Source organism: Polyodon spathula, chromosome 11 (assembly GCF_017654505.1).
Source record: "Polyodon spathula isolate WHYD16114869_AA chromosome 11, ASM1765450v1, whole genome shotgun sequence".
Classification (NCBI taxonomy): domain Eukaryota; kingdom Metazoa; phylum Chordata; class Actinopteri; order Acipenseriformes; family Polyodontidae; genus Polyodon; species Polyodon spathula.
Genome location: NC_054544.1, coordinates 5,728,783 through 5,754,178, shown reverse-complemented (window position 1 = coordinate 5,754,178; position 25,396 = coordinate 5,728,783). Strand labels below are relative to the sequence as shown.

The following is a 25,396-nucleotide window of genomic DNA, read 5'->3' as shown; positions in this document are numbered from 1 at the left end:
GCTCAGGAGGAAAGCAAAAGGCAGTGGAGAGAGGAACGGGGACTTCCAGAATCGGAATCAATGGCGCTGGAGTTAATGTTTAAGAGGTGGGTGAGCTCAACACAGGAACCGCCGCTCCCAGAGCCCAGAGGGGAGGAGCCACCACTCCTAGAGGGGAGGAGCTGCCAGAGCCCAGAGGGGAGGAGCCGCCGCTCGCAGAGCCCAGAGAGGAGGAGCAATGGACGAGAGAGCAAGAGGTACCGGCGCCGGCAACAGACGAGGGGAAGGAGGTGAGGAACCCACCTCCACCACAGCCCCGACCACCAAGCCAGCGATCCATTCTGACGCTGCCAGGTATAATCCCTGGCCCCTTGCTCCTGGACACCCTCCTATCTGCCTGGACGTCCCTGGACTAGATCTGGAGCCCAGGAATCTGCACCACCGTCCACAGTTCCTCCACTGGTCCCCAAGCACCAAGACATCACTGAGCTGCTCCCAGATGTCGCTTGGGCTCCCCCTGGTCACTGCTTCACTTCCCCTAGGTGATTGGACTTCGCTGCGTCGATCCCCAGTGGCGGACCTCTGCCCGCTGCTGCAGCCACCTGTTCCCCGGCCATCACTGCAGTCGCCCCAGTCAACCCTTAGGGGTCCCTCATCGCCGGTTCTTGGTCCCTTCCTGGAAGCGCCAGAGGGACTGACCCACCCTCAAGTTCGCCCATGGAGGAATGCGAAGAGTAAGGAGATTGGACTTGAGGGTTGGTGGTCTTTTTAAGGGTGGATGGAGGTGGCTGTTAAATGGCCGGTGTCTTGTAAAGACAAGGGGAAGGGTGTATAAGGTGGCAGGGGGAGGATCAGATTCCTCCCTGCCTAAAAAACATGTGAAAATGGCCACTTTGTTTAATTGAATTGCTTTGGTTTAATTGTTAATTATATCCTGCACCTGGCTATCATTATAAATTAGAGCCAGGTGCAGGGTATTTAAGGAAAGCAACCAGTTTGCTCAGTGCTGTTGCTGCTGTGGAGCAAACAGCCCGACTGGAAATCGTAAAGGTCTGTGGGGTGGGGTGGGGAAAACCTACATTTTGGTTTTTATAAAATCTGTTAGTGTTTATTTTCATGTTATGTCAGGTAAAAAGCTTAGCTGTCCTGTGCGTCAGTCAGGGACCTGCATATGTTTAGTGAGTGCTCTGAGGGAGCTACGTGTTTGTTTGTTTGTTTTTGTCTGTTTGATTTATATGGTGAATAAAAGTGCACGTAAGCACTTTAAAAATCAAAGTTTTATCTTTGGGTCACGTTCTTAAAGGGGCACGAACCCGATCTACGGCCAATTTGTTCTCTCTCTCTCTCTCTCTCTCTCTCTCTCTCTCTCTCTCTCTCTCTCTCTCTCTCTTTATACACACACACACACACACACACACACACACACACACAGTATGGTAGTTCATCTGTTAAATGACATGCTTTTAGTAACTGCAGCAAGACTAGGGAGCCTTTTATTTCTGTATGTGCTATTGTGAAACATTAACTTTTGAATAATTTCCTTTTAAACACTTTTCAACTATTCTTTTCAACTTTCATTTTTATGTGCTCTGGGCATCTTGCCAAAAAGTAAAGATAAGGAGTTTACTTTTTTATGTTTTAAATGTAGAATTCTACTGAATCTTTAAAGACAGGAGAGCCTGTCTTGTTTCAGTGAGTTAGATTTATTAGCAAAGCAAGTTATAGACATTTTTAGAGTTACATTAGTTGAAAAACATTTTGAATACATTTATGGGAACACCTAGTGGTTGCGAATAATACATTATGTCCTCAACAAAAGGGGTGGGGTACGGGGGTAATATGTTTTTTTGAAATTTGAACAAAAAGCCTATAACTGATAGTTCTAGATACCTTCTCAAGGTGCATTAATATGCTCCCAATTAAAAACAGCACAGCTGCGGCAATAGCAAGGGTAATGTGGGAAAAAATATATTGTAGATGGTGGTACATAGGGAATTGGTAAAACTACTGGGTATACAACACTTGTTACACACCACCACCTGGTATTGACTATTATTATAAAACAAAACAAAAAATAGAAACTTGAAGTCTCTTTTTCAAGTATGGGTGATGTGCTCAGAGATAGCTGTTTGTAGTTAAGAAAAAAGGAGAACGCGCAATTCCTCAAGAGGGATCTTGTGAATTAATAGCCTTATATGGGTTACACAGATCATTGAGTTAACCCTTTGTGGTCCATTTATTCAGTGCCTGTCAGGCACATCAGGTCCAATTTATTTTCACACAAGCTGTTTATTTTACACGATCTGTTTAAAAATAATTGTATTCATAGTAAAACAGCTTTAAAAGGCACTGCATACCACCCGGCACTCAGTACTGCATCTCCAGCCCTACACTCCTTGTTTACTGTATTTATCACATACACTGTATTTATCACATTCATAGTAGTGCATACTGATAAATCATCTGCTGATCACTCATTTTATTACCAAACTACTCAATAATGCTATCAGCAGCTAAGTCATTATTTTATTACTATAACATCTCAAAAAGCTTGGCAAATGTCCATGATATTCTTTGAGCCCTGGATGCAGAAGCAGCTATCTCCTTGTTTATGTCCGTGTTATCTCTGTGGTGCATGGATAGATCAGATACGTCCTTTTTTCGTCTTCATTCGGCTCCTATCGGTCTCACTCGGCCATTGAAAGGTTTTCTCTGCTTTTTCTGGAGAAAAAACGACTACAGTCCTGTGCTTTACATCTTTTTGATGATGTCGGACAGGGTCCAACATCGGACTGGAAAGAGAAAATTGTAATGTCGGACCTGGTCCAACATAGGACCACAAAGGGTTAATTAATTCTTTGTTGCACAAAGATAAAACACACAATGTTTCTGGATGATCTGAAAATAACGTGGATTCCACTTAAAATAGAAATAATTGGAGAGGACGATTATGCATTAAATATGATTTTGGCACATCTACCTGAGAGTGAGCAAGGAAATTATTTTCTGTAGATTAGCATTAGTTAGTTGTCTGGTAAGGGAGCACCAGCAACAACTGAATCTGCCTATGCAGCAACAGCTGCAACACTTTCTGTAAGTTATGTAACTCATGGGTGTCTCTCGGGTAACGTCTGGGTAGAACGTAGGTGACAGAGGCTCCCAGGACGGGTAAGATTGGGTAAAAAACGACCTGACAACCTAAGACTAGCATGTCACGCTGCCCAGGTAGCATGTTTGAACCCTTGGCATGTGTAGCTGTGTTCAGGGTTCAAAGGGGGGAATATGTAAGGCTTTTGAAACTCTTGCCTATGTATATTACTCTAGTCTTGTAGGGAGTGACTAGCTTTTCATAGCTCAGAGTGCAGCTGTGATGATAATACTTATGTTTTCGCATTAGTTGTTTCTGCTTAATAAGCTGTTTTGAGCCTATGTGCAAACCATAATTAAACCAATTAAAACTGGTTCTAACACCAATTACTTTTATTAAAAGTGACATGCTATAATTTTAGGTCAAGTGTCACGGAACGCCTAACAACACATTATACAAATGGAACACTATGTTTTTTCCAGTTAAATTGCACAAGTTCTTATTGTTTCATCAGCTTTGTTCCTTTCCATTAGGAAACCATTTGCTTAAATGGCAAAGAAATAATTGAAACTGTCTGTAAACATTGAGTGATTTTCCTGTTTAATATAAGCTCCAAATCAACAAAGGGTTAATGAACTCTTAAAATTAATTTGGACATAGCTGGTGTACATCAACAGTTTGCAGTCACCAGCCTTGTCATCCAACCTTTTGATGCATGGGTATAGCCTTTTTTCTGCCTGTCAGAAATTAGCAAAACTCTTAAATGTAACTTCTTGTTATCTGGATTTCTGTTGACAATGCTGAAGTGAAGAAGAAACACAGATGTTAACTATTAATGTGTTTTGTCTTACACCATGCTAGGGAAATAAGACCAAATTTGGTGAAGGAAATTACGTAATCTACCTGTATATCTGTGCTGTATGAAGTAATTTCTTTGCTCAGCTCAGAAACTTCTACACTGATGCCACCTCAGACATACCATCTCGTACCAGGGCAGCTCACCTGAGACTTGTGTAAGATCACTGTTGTATCACATTGATTTGCTTTGCTCCTGTTTGTATTTTGACTCCTGAATAAATTATTTTTGATTGACTTTATCTGAAGACAACAAGATTTTATGAAGAAAACAAACTTAAAAAACTGATATGACAAAACAACTAAAAACGGTTTCTTAGTCATCACATTAGGTGGTGATTCAATGATCTGTTTATTGGGGGTTTCCAATATTTGACAGATACCTGTCATTTATTAAAGTCCACTGTCTTGTTTGCTTTAGCAGCTATCTAACTTAGAAATACATATCGACACCAAGACAGCTGATTGATAAAAAACACATCTCCCATCTGGTGGGTAATTATAGCTGAGCAAAGTACTGTTAGAATGAAAGTGCAATTCCTGATTTTGATTGAGGAGGATGTGAGCTCTTGCTGTGATGATGTTGTATTCATTAGTCTTTCTCTGGAAAACATTAACATTTTGCAGATTGCTGAAGCACCAGACTGCTCTGGTATTCATGTTAGCAATCATGTTACATGTGTAGACTGTCTGTCTATGGAAATAGTGACTTGGCAAATACATGTGGAAGCAGGGTAATGGGATAATCACACAGCACTGTTTATCAGTGGGTCATCTATGGCAATTCCAATATATAGGTATTGGCTTATTTGTTAAAGTTAGGTTTTCCCATTTAGCTGTACCTCCATTAATGTTTAAAAAAAGGATGTTCTATGGAGAGCCATTACAGTTGGCGTATTGCCAATTTTAATACAATCTTTGCTACTTCGGTAGGAGCTGAATTGTCTTCAACTAAGTAATTTTCAACCATATAATCTGCACCATGCTTTGAACCACATAGGCTGAAGTCTAGCTACAGCTGACCTTTTCACAGCCGTGATCATGTTGATTGCTTAAAAAGGCTTTTAGAATTCTACCTGGCAACGCTGAAGGGACGAATATCTGTCCTCAGCGGTAAATTAACTTTCTCTTGTGTGGAGTGTGCAGTTTTCCATAGAAACCAATATAGTACTAATAGGATAGGTAAGCAAAACTATATTTTCCTAAGAGCTCTTGGAAGAAGGAAAAAATCCAAAATGAGAACCTGCTATGGCACACCTGCCAAACAAACTTTCCGTGTAACCATGAGAGTTAAAATCGCGAAAAAGGTCCACTATGAAGTTGCAATGATCTGTTCATTTTTTCTACATGGCACATTCCATAATGGATAATTCCGCTTTAGTTTGCAGTTATGGCTTACACAGGTGTCAAAATTGCTTTGCCTATAAATAGCACATAAAACTTTCAAATAAAATGCTGCAATACATACCAGTGAGGAAGAAAAAACATTGAACACATTCAGAAACAGCTAGTGGTGGTGTGGGCATACTATACTATGCCCAAATTAGGTAAAGACAAGTGTGGATTATTGAAACTGGGCTAAAACAAGTTGTGAAGTTCAACAACAAAAATACAAGTCGATGAAGTTGGAATGGTGTCAGAAGCAGCAACAAATGCTGTGCCCAGGTTCTATTTTAGCAGCTTTTTTATACAGTATTTATACAGTATATACTGTTGCAGATTCTATTTGCTACTGCATGATATAATACTGCTGATAAGAAGCTTACTCTAACTGCAGACAAGGATATCCATCAGAAACCCCAGACCTGATTAACAAGGCCTTCCTTAAGACTATAGTGTATTAAATACAGAAAATACTGTACATTGCTTGCTAAATTCCACAATTCAATTCGGGGCATGACATCCTAGTTTCATATTTACTGCAAACAAAAGTGTTACTGTTTTGTCCTTAACTTCCCATTGCAGCCAGGAGGGAAGTAGCACAATTTTAAACAGCTGCTTTTATTCAACTCTCAAAGCTACCCCATGGCCTGACTTTTTTTTTTCTTAAATAAAGAAAAACACTATTTGATACACAGCAGTTGGATGTGTTTTCTTTTCTCTAGACTCTCGTTTACGTGCCCATTTCAGTCCTGTCTATTTCTAAACTTTTCCATAAAGGTCTGTTATGTAAGTGTTACAATCCTGGGATGCCAGAGGATTTGAAACAGATGCAGTCAGGCTTTACTTAGTGTAATTCTTGTTAGCATTCTAAAAAAATGATGTTTATATATTTGATATAAACCATATCAAAGGCACTTGCAAGTCAGCCACAAAAAATATTCTTGTAAAGTTGAATCCACGTGGCTTCAAAGGTGTTAATAAACACATGGATGACTGCAGGAGCACATGCACTACAGATTGTAATAGTCAGGTAGCAAAGACCAGAACCATGCATCTGCACTGCAGCTGACTCTCCATTCTGGATATTCTTCAAAGAAACACAACTCTAAGAAGGTTCTGAGACTGTAAAAAAAAACATAAATCTTTATGGTATTTAAGAAAAAAGCTACATGACTGAGACTAAGACATTCTCATATTGTTCCAGCCCACCTTTATGACTTGAAATTAAAAGCTTGACTGTTTTAAATGAATGATTTTTAGTAGAATTCCTTTATACGCTTGGATACATTGTACAGCAATGTATATGCATTCATTCTCAATGTGCCATTCACTCTTCTGCTTTGCTGGTTTCCTTAGAATGAGCTCTGATTGCAATCTCCAATATCAATGAAAATGTTAAGGTTTTTGAATTGTACTTTAAATTCCCTCAACAAGATGAAGATAAAGTACCGTCCAGCTTCTTATGAATTTTATTACATCAAATGTTACTGACAAATTGGCTAATAAAGCACTTGTTTTAATGGCCCTGGAAATCAATGTGTGTTCCTGGTTTATTTTTTTCTGTTTTACTTATAGTCTCCTTGAGAAAAATATTGGCACAATAGTTCCCAACAGTCCATATCGCTGGACTCAGCTCTTATAAAAAGAACCTTGGTTAAACTTTAAACTCTAAAATTAAAACGCAGAGTTGAATTTTGTTATGCTGAGAGCTTAATGCTTACTTTGCTGACTGAGTCGCAGTGTACATACCCTGAGCTTCACATGACAACCCTGACATGCAGATCTGACGCCAGCCTCCCTCACTGCTGCTGGTAATCACTGAGGAAGGGGCACATGACCCTCCAGAATTATTTAATCACCCTGGAGTCTTATAACATTGAATCAGTGCCATCCTGGAAAAATATGGCATGCAGACAAAGGGTGAATAGGCGTTCCTAGAAAGACATAGCTAATAACAGCACAGTGAAAAACTGTGAGTAAACAAATTATTCTGTTTTGCTGGTGGCAGACACAAATGACTTGTTTCTTTCCCAAGGACCACATACAACAGCCCTTCATGGCAAATAAGAGATATATGTAAAACATGGCAAATAAGAGATATATGTAAAATAATATACAGAACAGCACCAATTACTCAGCATCACTGTCAGTAAGTACAGTGAAACACTGCCAGCTATTAACTCCAGTCACCTAAACCCCCGGCAGGTGTGTGTCTCCAACTGAACCCCCTCCCCCCCGCCCCCGAGCACACTAAATAATGCAACACTTGGAATACAGCAATTCAGCGTTGAGCACATGTGCAACGCAAACTGAAAGCATCATTTAATGAGGATCACAACACATCACATTTGTCAGACCCCCTACAGGTCCCTGATGGATCGTTTCCTACTTGTCCAACAGCAAGGTTCCTAAAAAGCCCCAGGCTGTTTCCTGGTAACAGATGCAGGCCTCTGGAAACGGAGGCCGAGTGGCTAGCAGTTCATGCCTGCCCTGTTTTATAAAACAAAATACTTTTTCAAAGACCTTATTACAGCAGCCAACCATCAAAAATGAAGCCTGTGGCACAGATCTGACGTAAGAGGCTATGCACCAGCCAGTTTGAACAGTCGTTTGTGCACAACTGGTTATAAAAATAACACAAAGGAAGGGAGAAAGAAATAATAGTATATTTTTGGTTGCAACAACTATTTAATTAGTTATTGCTATAACTGTTTACATGACCTGCATATCATAAATACACTTTATGTGCAAGAGGATTTATTGTTTTAAAAAGGCACTTTAGAAGAGGTTTTGATACACACTTTTTCTCAGCCAACTGTATGGTTTGTAATAATGATTGCAAAGAAATTACACAAACTTGATCAGACATACTGCATATTGGAAGACAGCATAACATCACTTCAGATGAGACTAGATGAAAAAGCACCAGAGCAGCAGTTATAAGATATCCTCTGGATACTTTTTCTCATTATGCTGTCTCTGGCTTGTTACATTTGTACTGGTTTAAGGCAAGGCAGTCAAACTTTTGTTATCAGAACCTACATATAAAAGTGTTTGAGAGAATGTCTAAGGGGCTGGTTGAAACTAACTCCTCTGTCAGTACTGATGAAATATCCTGTGTTGTGGAGACATCCGCAAACTGTAATAAAGCTCAAGAACCCTTAATAACCCTATGCTACTAACAGAGCAGAGAGACAGATAAAACACAACTGGAGATGTTCTATAATCTGCATTAATAATGCATATAAACTTTGCAAAAGTACTGCAGAGCAATACAATGCTGTTATAGTAACGTGCTGAACTATTCTATAATGAACGTGTGGTGTTATTATTATTATTATTATTATTATTATTATTATTATTATTATTATTATTATTATTATTAATTAATTAATCATTTAGCAGGCATTTTTAGCCAAAGTGACCTGGAGACTAGGGGGTGAACAATGCTGCTGCTGCAGAGTCACCTCCAATAGGAACTCAGTTTTACATCTCGTCCAAAGGACAGAAGGAGACATGGTCTTGGACAGTATGTTGGTCTTGTACCTGGAGAGCTGCTGCTTCAATGAAAGCATGTGAGCTGTGATCTTCTCCGACTCCACTGTCACCTCCCCTAGCCGCTTCTCACTCTCGAGTCTCAAACGTCTTTCTTCCTCCAACTCGTGTATCAGCTTCTCTCGCTGCAACAACAAAAAAAACAAAACAGAAATGAATCCGTTCAACACACATTACTCCTGATAACTTTCCAGACCTCATCCACCCATAACTTGAATCTGTAGTGATACAGTGTAGGCTACACCAAATGGAAAGGTCCAGATCTTGGGGTGGCTGTAAAGGGACTAGACTTATAGGTAACTAATGGTAGAGCTGGGATTGGCAAACAAGATTTAACCACGAGGCCACATTATCTGAGACTTACATTCTAACTCAAAACCTCTAAAACTGAATATTCTGATTCCTCAGATTTTTAATTAGAACCTCTTAGTGTCAAAATGATTTCTCTAAGCTTCTTAAAAGCAAGTTTAGGCGCTGTGCTCCTTTTCCGGTTCCAATCGGTCTTATCCTATAAGGCTAAAGCCTGTTTAGAAGAGCTTTTGCAAATAAAGAGAAAGGCATTTGGCACATGAGTGAATGCTGCATTTTGTTCTGCACATTTAAAAGATTAGAAAAACAAAAGGTATTATGTGCACTGACTGTAACAGGTAAATAATAATCAGAATAATAATGCAAAAAGGGGTTACGTTTGGTACTTCAACGTTATGACCTGATGAACAGATTTGAAAGCTTTGCACAGCTCAAGTATTACCATTCTTTATTTACAGACTTAGAATTGAACTATAAAATGTAGATACAGCAGTATCCCTTTTATTCAGCAAATGCAGCTCTGCGTTAAAATAAATAAAGGTTTTCATAATGAATTACAAAAGTAATAAATGACAGTTCATGGGTGTTTGACCACTGTACAGTATTCATATCAAAGAGATTTTTGTGTGGAAAATACATTCCCACAAGGTCAATCACACTGATTTTCAAATGCCACTACAATATAGCTGCTTATTTTTTTTTTTAAATCTTTCATTCTAATGCAGTTTTATGCTTTCAGTGTGTTTTTTGTCCTACAATTATAATTTTGTTGTACATACCTCTGCACACATGCACATATTCTGAAATCTGTCCATTTATCTCAGGTTAACAACATTGGAAAGAAAGAGTCATCGTAATGTTACATGCAAATAACAAGAAAAAAAGCAAAATTATTATTATTATTATTATTATTATTATTATTATTATTATTATTATAGTTTCCATGAGGGGGCATGGTGTAACAGGATTACAACATTTCACTGTTCTCAACTCTATAAAGGGTATTTTTGTCTAACAGAGTGATTGAGATTAATCTGTAATGCAGCAGAGTGATTGAGATGGTCTCATGACATGAAGGACATTGTTTTCTTGGGTTTTTTTTTTTTCTCACAGCTGAGGAAATGTGAAATTATTGGAGACCCTGATGGAAGTCTAAAGGTCTTTTTCAAATGACTTGTGTGCTATTCATATCTTAGTTCCTAGTCGACGGGTGTCCACATAACACTACCACACTTGACGCCTTTATTGGAAAGATATGAAAGGCTAAGCATTGGACAGGCAGGTAGACATTATGCACCATTACTCTGGACCTCCCTGTCAAAAAATAAGGGTCAAATCCGAGTCTAGGCTGAACACATTTTACTTCATTTTTCATACAGTATGTATAAAACCCTGTGGAGCTATACAATTAGATCCCTCCAACCCATATGCAATAGATACATTAATAACACAGTAAAATAGGAAACGCTGCTTGAGCAGACATTTAAGCCTACGGGGGAGGGGGCAGGTAGTAGCATGATCAAAATGAGTACTACATTGAATATAATGAAGAATTGTATTCCCTTCAAATAATACTTAGAAATAAGAGGGAATATAGAATCATTTCCTTACAAAGCAACAACAGCTGTTACGTTAGGTAATTTAAAAGCCTGAACTGTTCTGCATTAACTGTATTAGAGTTCCATTAATGTAACAGTATTTCATAAGGCATCACCATTTATTACAGTCTGATTCAAACAAATCAATTTGAACAAAACAAATCAGCTTGAAGACATTGCTGAATAAGTAGGTGTGAAATGGGAGGTTGCAAGCGACTGGATGAAATATGTGTACACTTGAAATAGAGTTAAATAGAGAATAAGGATTTTCTGTCAAATAAGCCGCATGTAATAATCATAACAAAGCAGTGTGTATGGGGGGGGGGGGGGGGGGGGTAATATCCCAGGCAATCAGGAAACTGATTTAGAAAAGTGTTTATTTTATTTGTTCTTTAAATGGTATAGAGCAAATGGCCATGTTGGGGAAACACAGGAAATCAGCTGAGCTGTATGTAGGGTATATATAAGGACTACAGCACAGGCTGTTTTATAAAAACCCTGTGCCGATGTGTTCGTATAAAAATGTTAACTATATCTTGTAACCTAAACACAATCAAAGGATGTGTAACAAATTTTTATTTTTTTTGGTTCCTGGGTAGTAAGTGTTATTTCCTAATTGCTTATGCCTCAAAAGTATAGAAAATGGCTATTATTCCCCACAAACTTTGCTTTTGTGACCAGGGCAGTGATATTTTGAAATTTACCTATTTTCCAGAACATTCCAGATAGATTCAGTGCTGACTAAACTTGGAGTAACTTCTAGAACTTTCTAGAACTTTCCAGTAATATAAATAGTAGTATAAATACAGGGGCCTTAAGCCCACCAGTTCAGTTTAGTTCCAGCTGCCTAAGTGAATACATATCTGCATTTTTCTGAGATGGCATCAAGAGGCTGCAATGGTGGCATTCCTGATGGGTCTCCAAGGCGGTTTTACCAAGTTTCTGTGCTATCTTTGCCTTTGGGACAGCAGGGACACCAAGGCGCACTACCACAGGCGGGACTGGCCACAGCAGACCGAGTTCTCTGTGGGGAGGAACAACGTCAAGTGGGAGCCACTGGTGGACCCCCGGAAAGGTGCTGATGCAGTATAACGACAACATGTATAACGACAACATGATGGGAGACTACATTTGGGGGCTGATTCGTGAAAGTGATTTACAGTATAATCGTAAATCCCGAAAAACTACTCACTTCTAAATCTTTTGTAGTCATTTTTGTATTACTTTAGTATAAATACATGTTAATTTGGATTCATATGTTGTTTTTTTCTGACTTTATGTGAACGAATAGACACAAATTCGCCCGTTTTCTCATTGGAAATTTTTTTTCTGAATTAGCCATATACTTTTGAGGCATAAGCAATTAGGAAATAACACTTACTACGAAAAGACACAAAAATTGTGTTACCCGTTTTCTCATTGGAAATAGTAAATAAATAAAACGTTTCTTATCTTATTATTGTGGCTGTGCTAATTCTTTATAACTGGCACTGCTGTTGTCAGGACCCCCTTGTAAATTATTCCTGATTACATAAATCCATACATACATACAAAGGAATTAGTGCACTGAAATATAACAGTTTCACCAAGTTTAGATAAACCTGATAAACACCACCCTATCATCCCCCCCCCCCCCAGCAATCAGCACACATCTGGAGCTTCCTTTGCTGTATGAAAGGCCAGGGATAATCTGTGCAAAATGAAAATGCAACCTCATAACTTGATGGACATAATGCAATCAAGACTGCACGGCAGGGATTTCGTGACAGCAGGCTTTGATTGAATTGCAACTGATTCAAAAATATAAATGCATGCAGTCGTACTCTGGATATTTTAAAAGCACCCAGAAAACAAGATTGAGAAATTGAGTGGAGTTATTTGATCAACTGGGTTTACAAACCACATCAGAGTAAAGGGGACCAGAAGGTCTGAAAACATGGCTCTCAGCCCAATACTGTGTCTCATTATAACACAAATCTCTTCTAATCTTTATTGCACAGGCATACAATTTCACTGACTGCAGCTGTGTAGCAACTGTGAAGCCGGTATCTGAGATTAAAACAACGTGGCGATGAAAAGGACACTGGTAAAGGAACTTAGAAAATCACAGTCACAGCTGTGTACAAAATATTACACACTAACTCTGGCCTGACTTTATAACCCATATGAGGCCACAGGTCCATCTCATGACCATCAGCATAAGCATAAAGGGTTTATATAGCCCTGAAAATGTGAAGTCACTACCTCAGATGGTCCCAAAATGTCACATTACCACAACTGGTCAGCCGGTTCATAGGTCAAAGTGAAGGCTGCTATTAGATTCCCCGTGGGGGAAACTTAATAATAAAATTAATCTCACAATAAATAAGGCAATGGTTGAGATATTTAAAAAAAAAAAAAAATAGAAGAACATGAGCTCAAAGCGTGAAAACTGGAAATCTGTCTAACGCAAGGAATGAATCTCTGATAGGAATTCAATAGAAAAAGAAAACAAATAAATAAAAATAACAATTTTTACTTGAAGGCTGGGGAGGAGGAGGCGAACTCTGACGCACATCAGGGACGTAATGGATTGAGATAAGATACAAATCCTTTCATTGGCAATCATTGGAAGTATTGTATATCAAAGGGCAAAGGAGATACTAGCTATTCGATTGACGATCTCATCTGGTATTGGAAGTGCCTAAAATATGCTTGATGTTTGCGCGGTTTGATTTAAGGTTAAAGTTACATTTCAGTCATCACCTCTTGATGACTTTGTAAAACTCAGAGGTTTAAAGCATTCCTGTAGCCTCAAAAGGGCACTCAGACATTCAGCTGGTACTCCAGATTGTAACCATTTACTTGTCGCCCTACAACACTCTCAGAACTACAGAAATACCACATAATAAATAGGCTATTTCTTACATGCCCTGGAGGTCGTGTTGCAGGGAGACAGTTTAATAGTTAAAATCTGTTGTACCAGCTGAATTTAAAGAAAATGCACAATTACACAGAGATGTTTTAGACGTCTGAGTTATAAACATCTGAGTCACCAAAATGACCAAAATAGAAAATTACACACAAGGTGAACAAGAAGAAGAATGCATTACTTAAGATAACTGTACTACTATTGTGGCAATCGTGAAAGGGAAAAAGCTTAGCCACACGTTCTTCTTTTGGGATGCTCAGTAAGCATGACAATCATAATCAAGCGTATGTTGGGTGGAAGCACTAGGAGGCTTCTGCTGTAATGAATCATTCCTGCTATAAATCAAAAGTTTATCAATACAGTATGTTGCTCCTGCACACTGGGGAATGCAGGCTAGAAGCAATCCTTACATGCAATATAAACATAAATATTTCAGAGAGAGATCCTTCATGATGTAGCTTCATGATGTAATAATAATAAGTCTTTGGTATACATTCTGAGTTACCGATACCTCTTACTTGATAGGAATCACGCTATGTATTTATTTGTTGAGGGAAGCTACATTATATGGGTCTAGTTTAACACCCTAACTTGTCACAGGCAGCCCTGTTTAGAATGTGCTATTTTCAAGTGGATTTCATAGGTTTCACAGAAATAGACCGATCAGGCACCCAGGTCTAAACCCAAGTACTAGTTTATGCTGGTGTGTGTGTGAATGTGTTGTTTTGATTTGTGGATGCTTTTTTTTTTTTTTTTTTAAATCTGTGTAACATGCATACAATGGTTTCTGTTTAGAAATGTTCCATTCACAGATCTACAAGAGGTCAATACGCAATTCTTTACTTTTTGTTACATCGCAGAGTTTGTACTTTTCTGTTATTGTTGTAACATGAATAAATAGCTTTTGGGGAATTTCTATCAGAATGTGCTATATTTGCACCTGACCAAACTTTGTGAGTTTAACGGCCCATTACAATGAGTTCCAATTTAACGAAAAGGAATACCTAAACAGAACTCTGCTTCAGCCCATAAAAATAGTAGAAATCATTCCTGTAGTTAAATACAGTACTCACCCTATCATCTTTGACTGATTACCCTAAATGTCTTGGAAACATATTCGTTAGCCTAAATTGAAATTAGCCGATCCATTTCACTAGAAAATGTACCAGTATAAAATGTGACAGCTCGATAATGCACACTGTACCACATGCATGACTTCTTTTTTTTTCTGAAAAACACTGCAGTGGCTCAATACTGCCACCCGGTGGAAGAAAATGGCCACTTTAAAATTCCAGTTCAAGACGATACAGGCATAACATTGCCATAATGTTTTTAAAATGTCAAACAATAGCCCTGTATTAAATAATGTACGCTATAGGTGTATTCTGGATCCCTCTAAGGTTGCAGTGGGTTTTATGCCTAGAAGAACATTTTAACTGTTGTTCTGAAGCCATGTTTTATTAAAGTGGAACTATCAAGGAACAATCAATCACGCAAGCAAAGATTAGTATACAAAGAAAGAAAATGTAAAACAAACTGGACAGACAGGTCTAGCTATGATAAAAGGGTCAAAGACTCCCTTATTTCAAGATCGAGACTGCAACTTGGCATCATTTTCTTTACCCCAGCTTTCAAGGGAAGGGCGTGCATATGTGCAACCCTGTCATAATCCATTCTGTTGTAACCCAAAACATGAAACATTTTATCATGTAACCCCTAAAATTAAAGTGTGACTGTTTTTAAATGAGATTAAATAGAAACTCTCTGATGTCAAATCTCACGGTGCTTTTCCCCCCATTATTCGTTTTATTATAACAATTCCCAAGCTGCATTTAACCGACTATACAAAGTTGTGAATACAGTCTGGTCGGAATAGTACCAATTTACCAGTATCCCACAAACCTCAAGGACAGAGGACCTCCACGAAGCAAAGGTTTGCTTTAACAGTGCTGGATAAAACTTTGCTGAAAAGCTCTTTAATTATGTGAAGCAAGCTGCCAGGCCGCATAAAATCCAAGTCACCACTAAAACCACACATGGGCTTCAAGAGACCAATATATTTCAGGCTACTATGTGAACCAGTCTCACAATCTTTCAGAGGGACCTACAAGAGACATAATAGTGGAAATAAATTCACCACTACAGTAACATAAACCACCCGTCAGCATGCTTGAAACATGACCAACATCTGTATTGAAGCGAGTCATTTCTCTACTTTTAAAGGTTTGCTTAACCCTCCAGAGTGAGGTTACCCAGCAGACTGGGTATTTAACACGAGGAAAACAAAGACCTGCTGGTTTCAATTAAGAGGCATCCCATTACATCATCCAGCTCTCTCTCATTATCAGTTCGATCCCCCTTCAGTACCTTTGAAAGAAGTTACACTCTGCTATGTCAGTATAGCTTATAAATCAGGCATGATTTACTTGAAAAGACCAATAATACAATAGTCTTGTAACATGAAGAGAAATAAAGAAAAAAAAAAACACTTATTGGAAATAACACATCAGCCATGAGACATGAAGTGACAGTGAAGGTTAACGCAGCAATGAAAGAAATACTGTCTTCCATCTAGCACATACATATGAATAATATTAGAATGTACAGAATAGCTCTCATCCAGTAGGCATGTCAACATTTTACAATATAAAGCATGCAATGGATCCTGATCTAGAATCAATCCTTCAGAAAAACAAAATTGAGTTTTTGCTGTTCAAATATAAGAACAGTATATTGTACCCTGCATTGTACTCTATCACGCCTTGAAGCTAGACCAGTCCTTTTTTTTTTTGCTGTTTGTTTTTGTTTGTACCAACCAATAACTTAAGAGAATCAGCCCTCTCAATATTTGAGTACATGTTAATGGTGATAGTGCTAGTTGTGGGCTTGTTCTTCTAATATCATATTCCCTTTTACATTAAGACCCTGCTAGATGAAGTCATCTCATAAAAACAAATCATAACTCTAGGGGTTACAACAGCAATTTAAAAACTTTATTGGCAAGCACTATATTTAGTTTTGTTTAAACTTTATGCAGTCTATCTAATTTGCAGGATTTTTTTATTTTATTTAATCAAATATTCACATATAAAATGTGTATTATTTTTGGAGTATAACCAAGCTATTTTAATACAGAACATCTGAACAGTTTCTTCATCTTAGACATTTAGTTCTTTAGCCAAAACAGCTATTTTTCTATCATACTCTAATTGTTACCATATTTAGCTTCTGTAAAATAGATTAATATCAGTACAGTATAGTAGGTATAATACTGTTTACTGCAAATAATTAACATAATGTAAACTAATGAGTATAGATGACATAACAGTTATTTAGAAACTCTATTTGAAAACTCTTGGAGAAGCCTAATGCATTGCGAGTGTGTTAATTTGAATATTTTAGTAAAATTGACCAACTTGATATTGTGTTTATATTAAATAGGTCAGTACTTTCCATAATTTAATCCCACATAGTAATGTATTATTGTATATCATTGAGTTCTCTCCCCCCCCCCACACACATAAAAAAACAGCTTAACAGTATATTGTATTACACTATATATCCATTGATCCACAAAGCTTTAGTTTTTTTTTATAATCAATACAAACAAGTAGTGTTTCCTGCCTGTAGATGGCGCTAGTACCCTGGAGTAATCTGTGATACAGGAATTCCTATGGATTTTGAGGACAACATGAACAAAAAGGTGGAGCAGATATGAAATACCATAGTTTATATATATATATATATATATATATATATATATATATATATATATATATATATATATATATATAAAATTCATACTGGCTTTAGAAGGGTCTGGAAAACAAAGCTGCCCCATAAAATATATTTCAGTGCTCATGGCACCCTCTATTGGAACAAACATGAAATTACCAATTGATTTTATAGTGGTGCACTGCAGTAGACTCTCACCAATTCTACAGTATAATCTGTACCACTCTAAATGCAGATAGCAAATTTAGCAACTCAGTTTCCACACAAGTGAATCTAAATAACAACACAGTGACCTGCACGTGTATTGTACAGTGAGTGTCTGTCATTGTTTGAAATTAACTTGGCTAAGAAAGCAAGTCTAGACTAGACAAGGCATTTTTGTTATGGTACAGGTTTGCAAGAGTCTACTCTACCATATCTGTGTAAACCAAACCAAAACAGACAAAACTGTACAATAATATAAAAGAAAGATATGTAGTGAAGTATTCCTTTTTTAATCTTTCTAGTTTTGACTTAATTTCTCCGCCCAAACCTCACACTAGTGTAGTTTCTGCCTATTGTCTTTATTTATGTACTACTTACACAGAACTAATGCACTTTTGACTGCGTTTCTCATTTCCTTCTTAAGTGCCTCTATATTTTAACAAACAGAATTGAAAAATGACCTGTTAAACTCAGGAACTGACTTATTTCATTTCCCATTTAAGCTCTTTGATGGATAGAGTGTCAAGACAGAAACTTCACACAGCATTGCAAATTTATCGCTAAATGACAAGTGATAAAAGGCTAAAATGAAGAGTAATCACGTAAAACTCTTGGGTCATAACTAACTGCTCTCTTCTCTTATTTATCTTTCATAATCTGCCACCTGAACCCACTTACAAGCTTTAACCAGAATCTAATTGTTCCAGAGTGGGCTTTAAATTAATTAGCAGCTGGTAGCACCGGCACAAATATAACCCATCCATAAATCAATTCCTTGTAGCATCATTACAGCAAGGTGGGGGGCTATTCTTCGGGGACCCCCCCGAGTCACTTCATGCTGTATGTTTCTGATGAAGGGTGCAGGTGTGAAATGAATTCGGAATGATGCCACTCTTTGCCATGTGTAATTCTACAGTTAGAAACAGGTTGAAGCAGAGCCTCAGGCATAGCCTAAGTTCTATACATACAGACATGAAAGACAATATCATAACGGCTTTGATGGTCATAAATAAATCATGTTAGGATCCTCATTGTGTTCAGCTGTCTCTCCGGAATACAAAAAAGCAGGCTTTATGAGGGCAATGAAGCGCTCATTCCTCATAAGCAAAGCATACCAAATACAGGTGCGTAGGGCTGCTGCTGTGTATTAGTCATTTAACAGATACATAATTATGACAGTCTATCTGCTGAACAAAGCTAGCAAATGCATATCAACATCCACCTAGACCCAAAGCTTGCAACGGTCTGAGACATTTTAAAGGTGTGGAATATGGGTGGTGTGATTTAAAGGTGTGGAATAGACAATTGTATATTGATCCCCTTGTTTTCAGTTCTGTTCATGTATTCCTCTACTGTAGTAATATCATAATTTTTAATATAAAACATTCATCCTTTTTTTTTTTTTTAACAGCATAATCTTTTCTGGTGTAAACTATACATAGTAACACATTATACACACAATCTCCATTTAGGCGTAATTCACTTTTTATAAAAATTAGTAAAATGTCCATTATATGTAGATGCAATTCAAAAACAGGTGCATATTATACACAGCAAATTACAAGACTCTGTTTTACAGCCAAGTGACCTCTGTCTTTTACACTAGGGATCAAGATTCAAAACCATGCAGAATCTAATTGACATGAACCATGGAAAACAAACAGAGCCATGCAAAGACACAGTATGCTAAATTAAGAGACTGAAATAAAGCAGGAATGTAAAAAGGATCTTTATACATTTCAGGATCTGCAGAGGTGTGTTAAACTTGCACCAGTACACTGCTTGCCCTTTGTTTATGATTTAATCATTTTCTATTCAATAATTCATGGTTAGATAAATTACGGTTAGGGTATATTGACTTTATTGGATGGTTAGTTTACTTTATTGTATAAGGCACCTTCACAAATTACTGACCTTAACATTCCATGATTTTTGATGTGGAAATCCGATCATGAAATCACGAGGGAGTACTGTGTATACACCTGAATTCAAACATTTTCCTCTCTCTCTCTAAAAAGTTTGAGCTACATAGCACACAAAATCAAAACTGGCCTAATGCTTTCAGTACATTATGCAGTCCCACACAAAGCCTAATGTAAACCTTGTATTATAGTGCAAACAAAAAATACTGAAAAAGACTAAAAATAATGAATGGTTGAAAGCAGCTGGAGCCTCCCTTGCAGGTGCTGCCAGTAGAATCACTAATGAGCTACAGAGATGCTCCATGGGGTTGGCCATCAGAAAGTGACAAGCTCTGAATCCACAGGAGTGTGCTGTGGGATATGTCAGCTTTCAATGTTCTGTCGAGATAAGTATATTCATTAGATCTGGGCACCTGAGACCTTCTGACTTTAACATTGAGGAATGTCAAAGGTCCCTGGAGCAGATACTGCTACATAAATACATAGGACAAGCATTTATCAGATTGTAAATACAGGGTTGTATAGCTATATTATTTTATTCTGCATTGCTTCTATTTAAAAAAGACCTTACCATCATACAATAGATTAAAAATATTAAGCATTCACTCTAAATATAACTTATCTGAAATAGCTTATTTTTTCATCGGTGTAAATCTGTCCTCAATTGTATTTTAGTCGTGATTTTTAAAAATATATTTTTTAAATGAAAACTGTAACACATAAAGCCTCCAGTCTGTAAAATAATCCTGTTTCTTATTGAGACTGCCAGTGGCTAGCTTTACACTAATATGTGCATTAAATGGGAAAATAAGTGACAAAGAGCCAGTTTAAAAAGTGGTTCATAGGCCACAAGCGCTCATTTTTCAAGCAGGAAATCAAGTATCCAGCAAGTTTCTTCAAACCTGAATTTACAAAAATCACTTTACAGAATTATTTATTTATTTGTTTGTTTTTTTATTTTTGCCAAAACCACTCTGTGATTTTAGTTAGAAATGCCGAACTAATGAAGAGGAACACCTACAGCACAGGGAGCTGTGTATCCCTATGAATTTTCACCATTCCTGTGGTTGTCCAGACAATAAACTTGGCTATTTGTTATGAGCTAAATGTAAAAGGGCCCTTTGTTCAACTGAATGTATTTTTTTTTGCTTTTAGGATCTGAATTTCTGCCTCAATGAAGCCCATGTAGCAAAGGCATGTTGTCACAATGATTTTATTTCATTATTATTTCCATTTTGTAACCAAAAAACATAGCATAATAAAGGCATACAAATATTGAAATGATCCATTTCCACCAATGCCACAGAGCTGCTCTCCATATTTTGAACATTATAATTATTTTCACTCTTACAATGCATTTTCATGTTTCCGTCTATTGCACTGTCACTCAAACTCCAAGAGTGTTATAATTACATCAAATAATGAGTATGAGAGAGTTTGATACAGGGCCATCCAGCACAATTCAGCAACCAACACAAAAGCCCAAAGCTGGGTTCACCCCATTTTTTACTAAATCCCATTGCTTACTTTCGATCTGGTTAAATTCAACTAATTCAAGTCCAGCTATCAGGGTATACTCATCAGAAAAAGATATGTCTGAGCAAACTTAAGGACACATACTTCAAAAGGAAGTGAACTGCAGTGTCTAATCCGTTTTTAGTGTTTGGGTGCTGCTACCACTAAGTCACGCTGCCAGCACTTTGACAATAATCTCTCATGAGCAGCATTATTTGTTCTTTCATTAACTCTCATTTAAAAAGATACCATTAGCTTCCTAAGCAGAGCCCTGAGAGTTTCTGAACTCCAGTCATCTCTGTGTGGAATCCAGGAGAGATTATGAGACACCACAATGAAGGCTTGCTTCAGCTCCCCTCCTGGCTGACACAGATAACTCCTGCTAAAGCCTTCTCTCTGGGTGGTAATTAGCATAGCTTAAACACAGTAATGAGACAGAGGAGCGGCTCTGCAGTATCATTCAGAAAGCATGACTTCCTCACAGATACCACACAGCAGTGATACAGTGATGAAAGAGCTGGAGACATAAAGAATTCTTGGATGTTCCAAACCAACACATTACTGCTGACTTTGTACTGTCAGGTACAATACAAGCCGCTCATCACTGTCCTCCTCTTACAAAAGCCTCAAACTTTTTTTTTTTTTTTTTGAGGAACCATTGCTGTGCAGCATGATTTGAAATGTAGAGGCCCCATATACAGCACTTTATGTATGAAAAGGATATAAACCTGCCGAGAAAACTACAGATCTTGGTATTTCCTGTTAAATGTTACCCGTAAAACAAAACACAGTGTGTAAAAAGGCCACCCCTATTGCTTGCATTTATTTTTTGCTTCCTGAGCAATAACACAGCTTGTAAATACCGTTCATTACCTTCTGTGCTGTTGCTGGTAGTATCAGGGCATTTCATACCTGTTTCGCAGGCCCCTTTGAACCTGAGAGCTTGCTTTCAGCTGTCTGGGTAATGTAAACAAATGGCATGCTCTTGAAGTCTGATATTTGATAGAGTGCAGGAAATGATAGAGTAGTGTATTAAATAGAAACCAATGACTCCGATTTCAGCTTTGTATTGTATACTCTGCATCATTTGGCAGTATGGTTATTCTAGGCATCTTGTGGGAGCAGCAGTTGTGTTTGATCCTTGCGATTATTGTCTCAGCCTAGATTTTAAAAAGTAAAATGCATTCATTACTATTCCTACGGTACAAGATGCAGCTATCTATCTCTGCTCCCTTATGAGCAGCAACTGCAGGGAATTAAACCGAATCCAAACAGAAGAGCGCCTTTTCAACTGCTCTAGTTCTGCTGCACTTTGGAGTAACATTGGAGTTACTCTGGAACATATAAAAAGATAAATGATGTAAAAAAACAAAGTAACTTAACAGTATAGGCTAGGTAAACTATACAATAGTACACTTCTACTGTAGCCTGTATAAAAGTCCAGTGAAGCTAAACTGTTGCCTATATTAAGAATGTCTTTATTTGGATTTGAAGATTTGTTATTGGAATCCACTTCATCAAATCACTTTGGTTACTGCACAAAACATTTTCACATTTGCCACTAAAGGCCAATCTTAGCATCATGATTTATCCAACCCTCGGACAGGACAGAACATCGTTTGTATTGAACAGGTGTAATCTAACGTTGTTGTTAACAAAGATAACAAATAAGAGCAGTTCCTCCTTACTCCCATCCTTCACAAAAAATACAGCTTTGTAGTAAATGCTAGACAGGCTGATGGTGATACTGTAGTACAGTCATGCCCTCACCTCCCCTTCCTCTCTCAAAAGAGTGAACCTGGTGAAACTCAAAATATTCCTTTAAAGCCTGTCTGTGTGCCTTCTAACACAGCAACACTGAAAAGAGAGAACTTAAAATGCACATCAAGTACCATTGTTCCTTCACTTTTGCTTCGTGCAACTTCCCGCTGCAACTGCGCCGCTGCCAGCTTCTCCCTGAAAAAAAGAAAATAAAAAAAGTGAATATGAATAGCTGATCATCTGTCAGTGGGACACAGCAGAAGAGATAAGATGTGAGCATGCTACAGCTTTGCTTTGACAACAAAACTCATCTGTGCACAAAACAGCCTTGTGAAGAAAGCAGCGCATAAACCAAAAGCATTTACTGTACTTGTACATTTACTGTGAATTTATCAGACATGCACATGCCTTGGCTTTATTCACAAAGCTCAAGGGTGTTTGCCTCTCCCCAATGCGCACTTGCAGATGATTAGGCTGATAGATCTATTATCAGTCAGCAGGTGGGTTATTCAAGGTCTTTTTACAATTATACAAAGTCTCTGCTGGCTGTGGATCGGGGAGTGAATTTATATGAAAGATCGTTACCATAGAGAAAATCATAAAAGATAAAATAACAGTGTAAGCTTAATTTACTCTTTGCAAATGTATTCCCGAAGATCCCAGTCTATTGCACACACAAAGTCAACTATAGATACGGTAATCCTTTGTAAATACACTCATACAGGTTCAAACATGAATTACAACAGACCTGGGAAGTCACACACTGAGACAGTGCCACACACTTTCGAGGGTCTATCCTTAAATTCACATTAACATTGCACTGTGTTATAGTATTTTCATGCATCCCGCAGTTAGGAAGGTCAGCTTCACAAGGAGTCCAACAGAAAGGTTAGCAATCTCACTGTGGTTTCTTTAAAGTCCTCATTACTGCGCTACATCAAATTCAGTCTAATGGCAGAGAGTCATATATTATGGGTCTTTGATACTGCAAGGAGAAAATGCTAAAGGAGATAAGTGAGCCACTGTAGCTAAATAACAGAAAAGCATAGCGAATGGCTCTCTACAAACAGGAGAGAATTTGCAGGGCACAAAGACCAAAAGGACTCATGCAATTACTTGTGCAATTTAATTAGGGGGTACGTGTGGTGTTGGATTGAAAACAAGAAAGCAAGAACAAAAATGAGCCAGTTGCAAAGACTTGTCTGCATCATGTGCAGTTTCCAGTTCTTATTATATTAACAAGGTGCACAACCAGGCAAACACAGCAAAAAGTTTAGCTGTAGCTGACCATTCTAGAACTTACAACAACTGGCATTCTGGGAATTATCTGCACTCCACTACTTAGCTGTTTTAGGGATAAGAAGGCGACAGCATACTGCATGTACAGCAATTAATTGCTAATCACAGTTATTAAAGTGGGGTTGTGTCACTGTGGCTTTATACTGATCTTCAGCTGTAGCATGAGGGTGATTCTTCACAAGTGATCTTCTGATTTTATATTCCAGCCTAACAGTTTTTTTTTTTTTTTTTTTACTTGGCAAAGCCCTAGGCTAATAAAGCACCACAAACAAGTCCTGTCCTCCAGTGCTTTAAACTGATGAAAATGATATACAGTGGTATACAGCGGAATATGTCTATTAAGACCACCACAATAACTGAGTAAAACAAAATATTAAATGAGGTGGTCCTAATTGAGAGGTTTATCTTATAGGTAGGCTTGGTGCTCCACTGGTTAAAAAAAGAGGCTAGGTTCCAGGATCTAATCCCAGCTCAGCCATTGACTCACTGTGTGTGACCCTGAGCAAGTCACTTAACCTCTTTGTGCTCTGTCCTTCTGATGTAAAACCAAAGTCCTGTTGTTAGTGACTTTGCAGCAGCTCACCCACTAGTCTCTGTAAGTTGCTTTCGATAAAAGCATCTGCTAAAATGACTACTTAATAATAATAATTAATAATCTCCTAGTTTCAAAGGGACTGAAATACAGTTGTTTTTGTGGATTTCAGATTACAGTATTTTTAATTATACGTATAGATTCAGAAATACCGGTAGGTTTTTTTTTACAACAAAAAATGGGTCAGGGAAAGGGGATAAAAAAAAAAAAATCCTTATAAAAATATGTGCTCTGACGTGCAACACTTTCATCAAGATTGAATGACAGTGGTATGCGTTGCAGTACATTCCTGTGAGCAGTAACAAAGAGACATAAGCAAAAGTAAAGTAGTGCACAACAGTAATGTGCTGCGGAGAGTTACACTAACCCATGCAGAGGAAGAGGAGCCTCAGCAGCGGGTCATGCTCCAGCTGGAATTTAGCCCACTTCAATAATCTTCCAATGACTTGACTTTTTAATTGCAGAACAACAGCCTGGAGGTATTGGATGGGTGAAAAAGGCTCAGCAGCAGCTTATTGGTCTCCTTAGAGAAATGTTTTTGTTATCTGGAATTAACCCTTAACATATATAGTACGAGTCTAACCAATTACAGGCTGATTTCAATGCTTTATGATTACTGGTAACTATACTGTATAGGTACTTTGGAAGCTGAAAATCTGCACCACTATGTATCTCTCTACTTTATACTAT

At 37.9% G+C, this 25,396-nt stretch overlaps 1 protein-coding gene across 2 annotated transcripts in view; it reads right to left on the bottom strand.

The window, feature by feature from the left end:
* The window catches only part of LOC121323048 (nck-associated protein 5-like), a 129,309-nt gene that overhangs the window by 90,698 nt on the left and 13,215 nt on the right, over positions 1-25,396 (bottom strand). For both annotated transcript variants that reach the window (XM_041263770.1, XM_041263771.1), the window contains exons 2-3: positions 22,947-23,010; positions 8,852-8,985 (exon numbers count right to left, since the gene is read on the bottom strand). In XM_041263770.1, coding sequence (XP_041119704.1) covers positions 8,852-8,985; positions 22,947-22,949 — 137 coding nt within the window. In that variant the 5' untranslated portion in view covers positions 22,950-23,010. The remainder of the gene's footprint in view (positions 1-8,851; positions 8,986-22,946; positions 23,011-25,396) is intronic.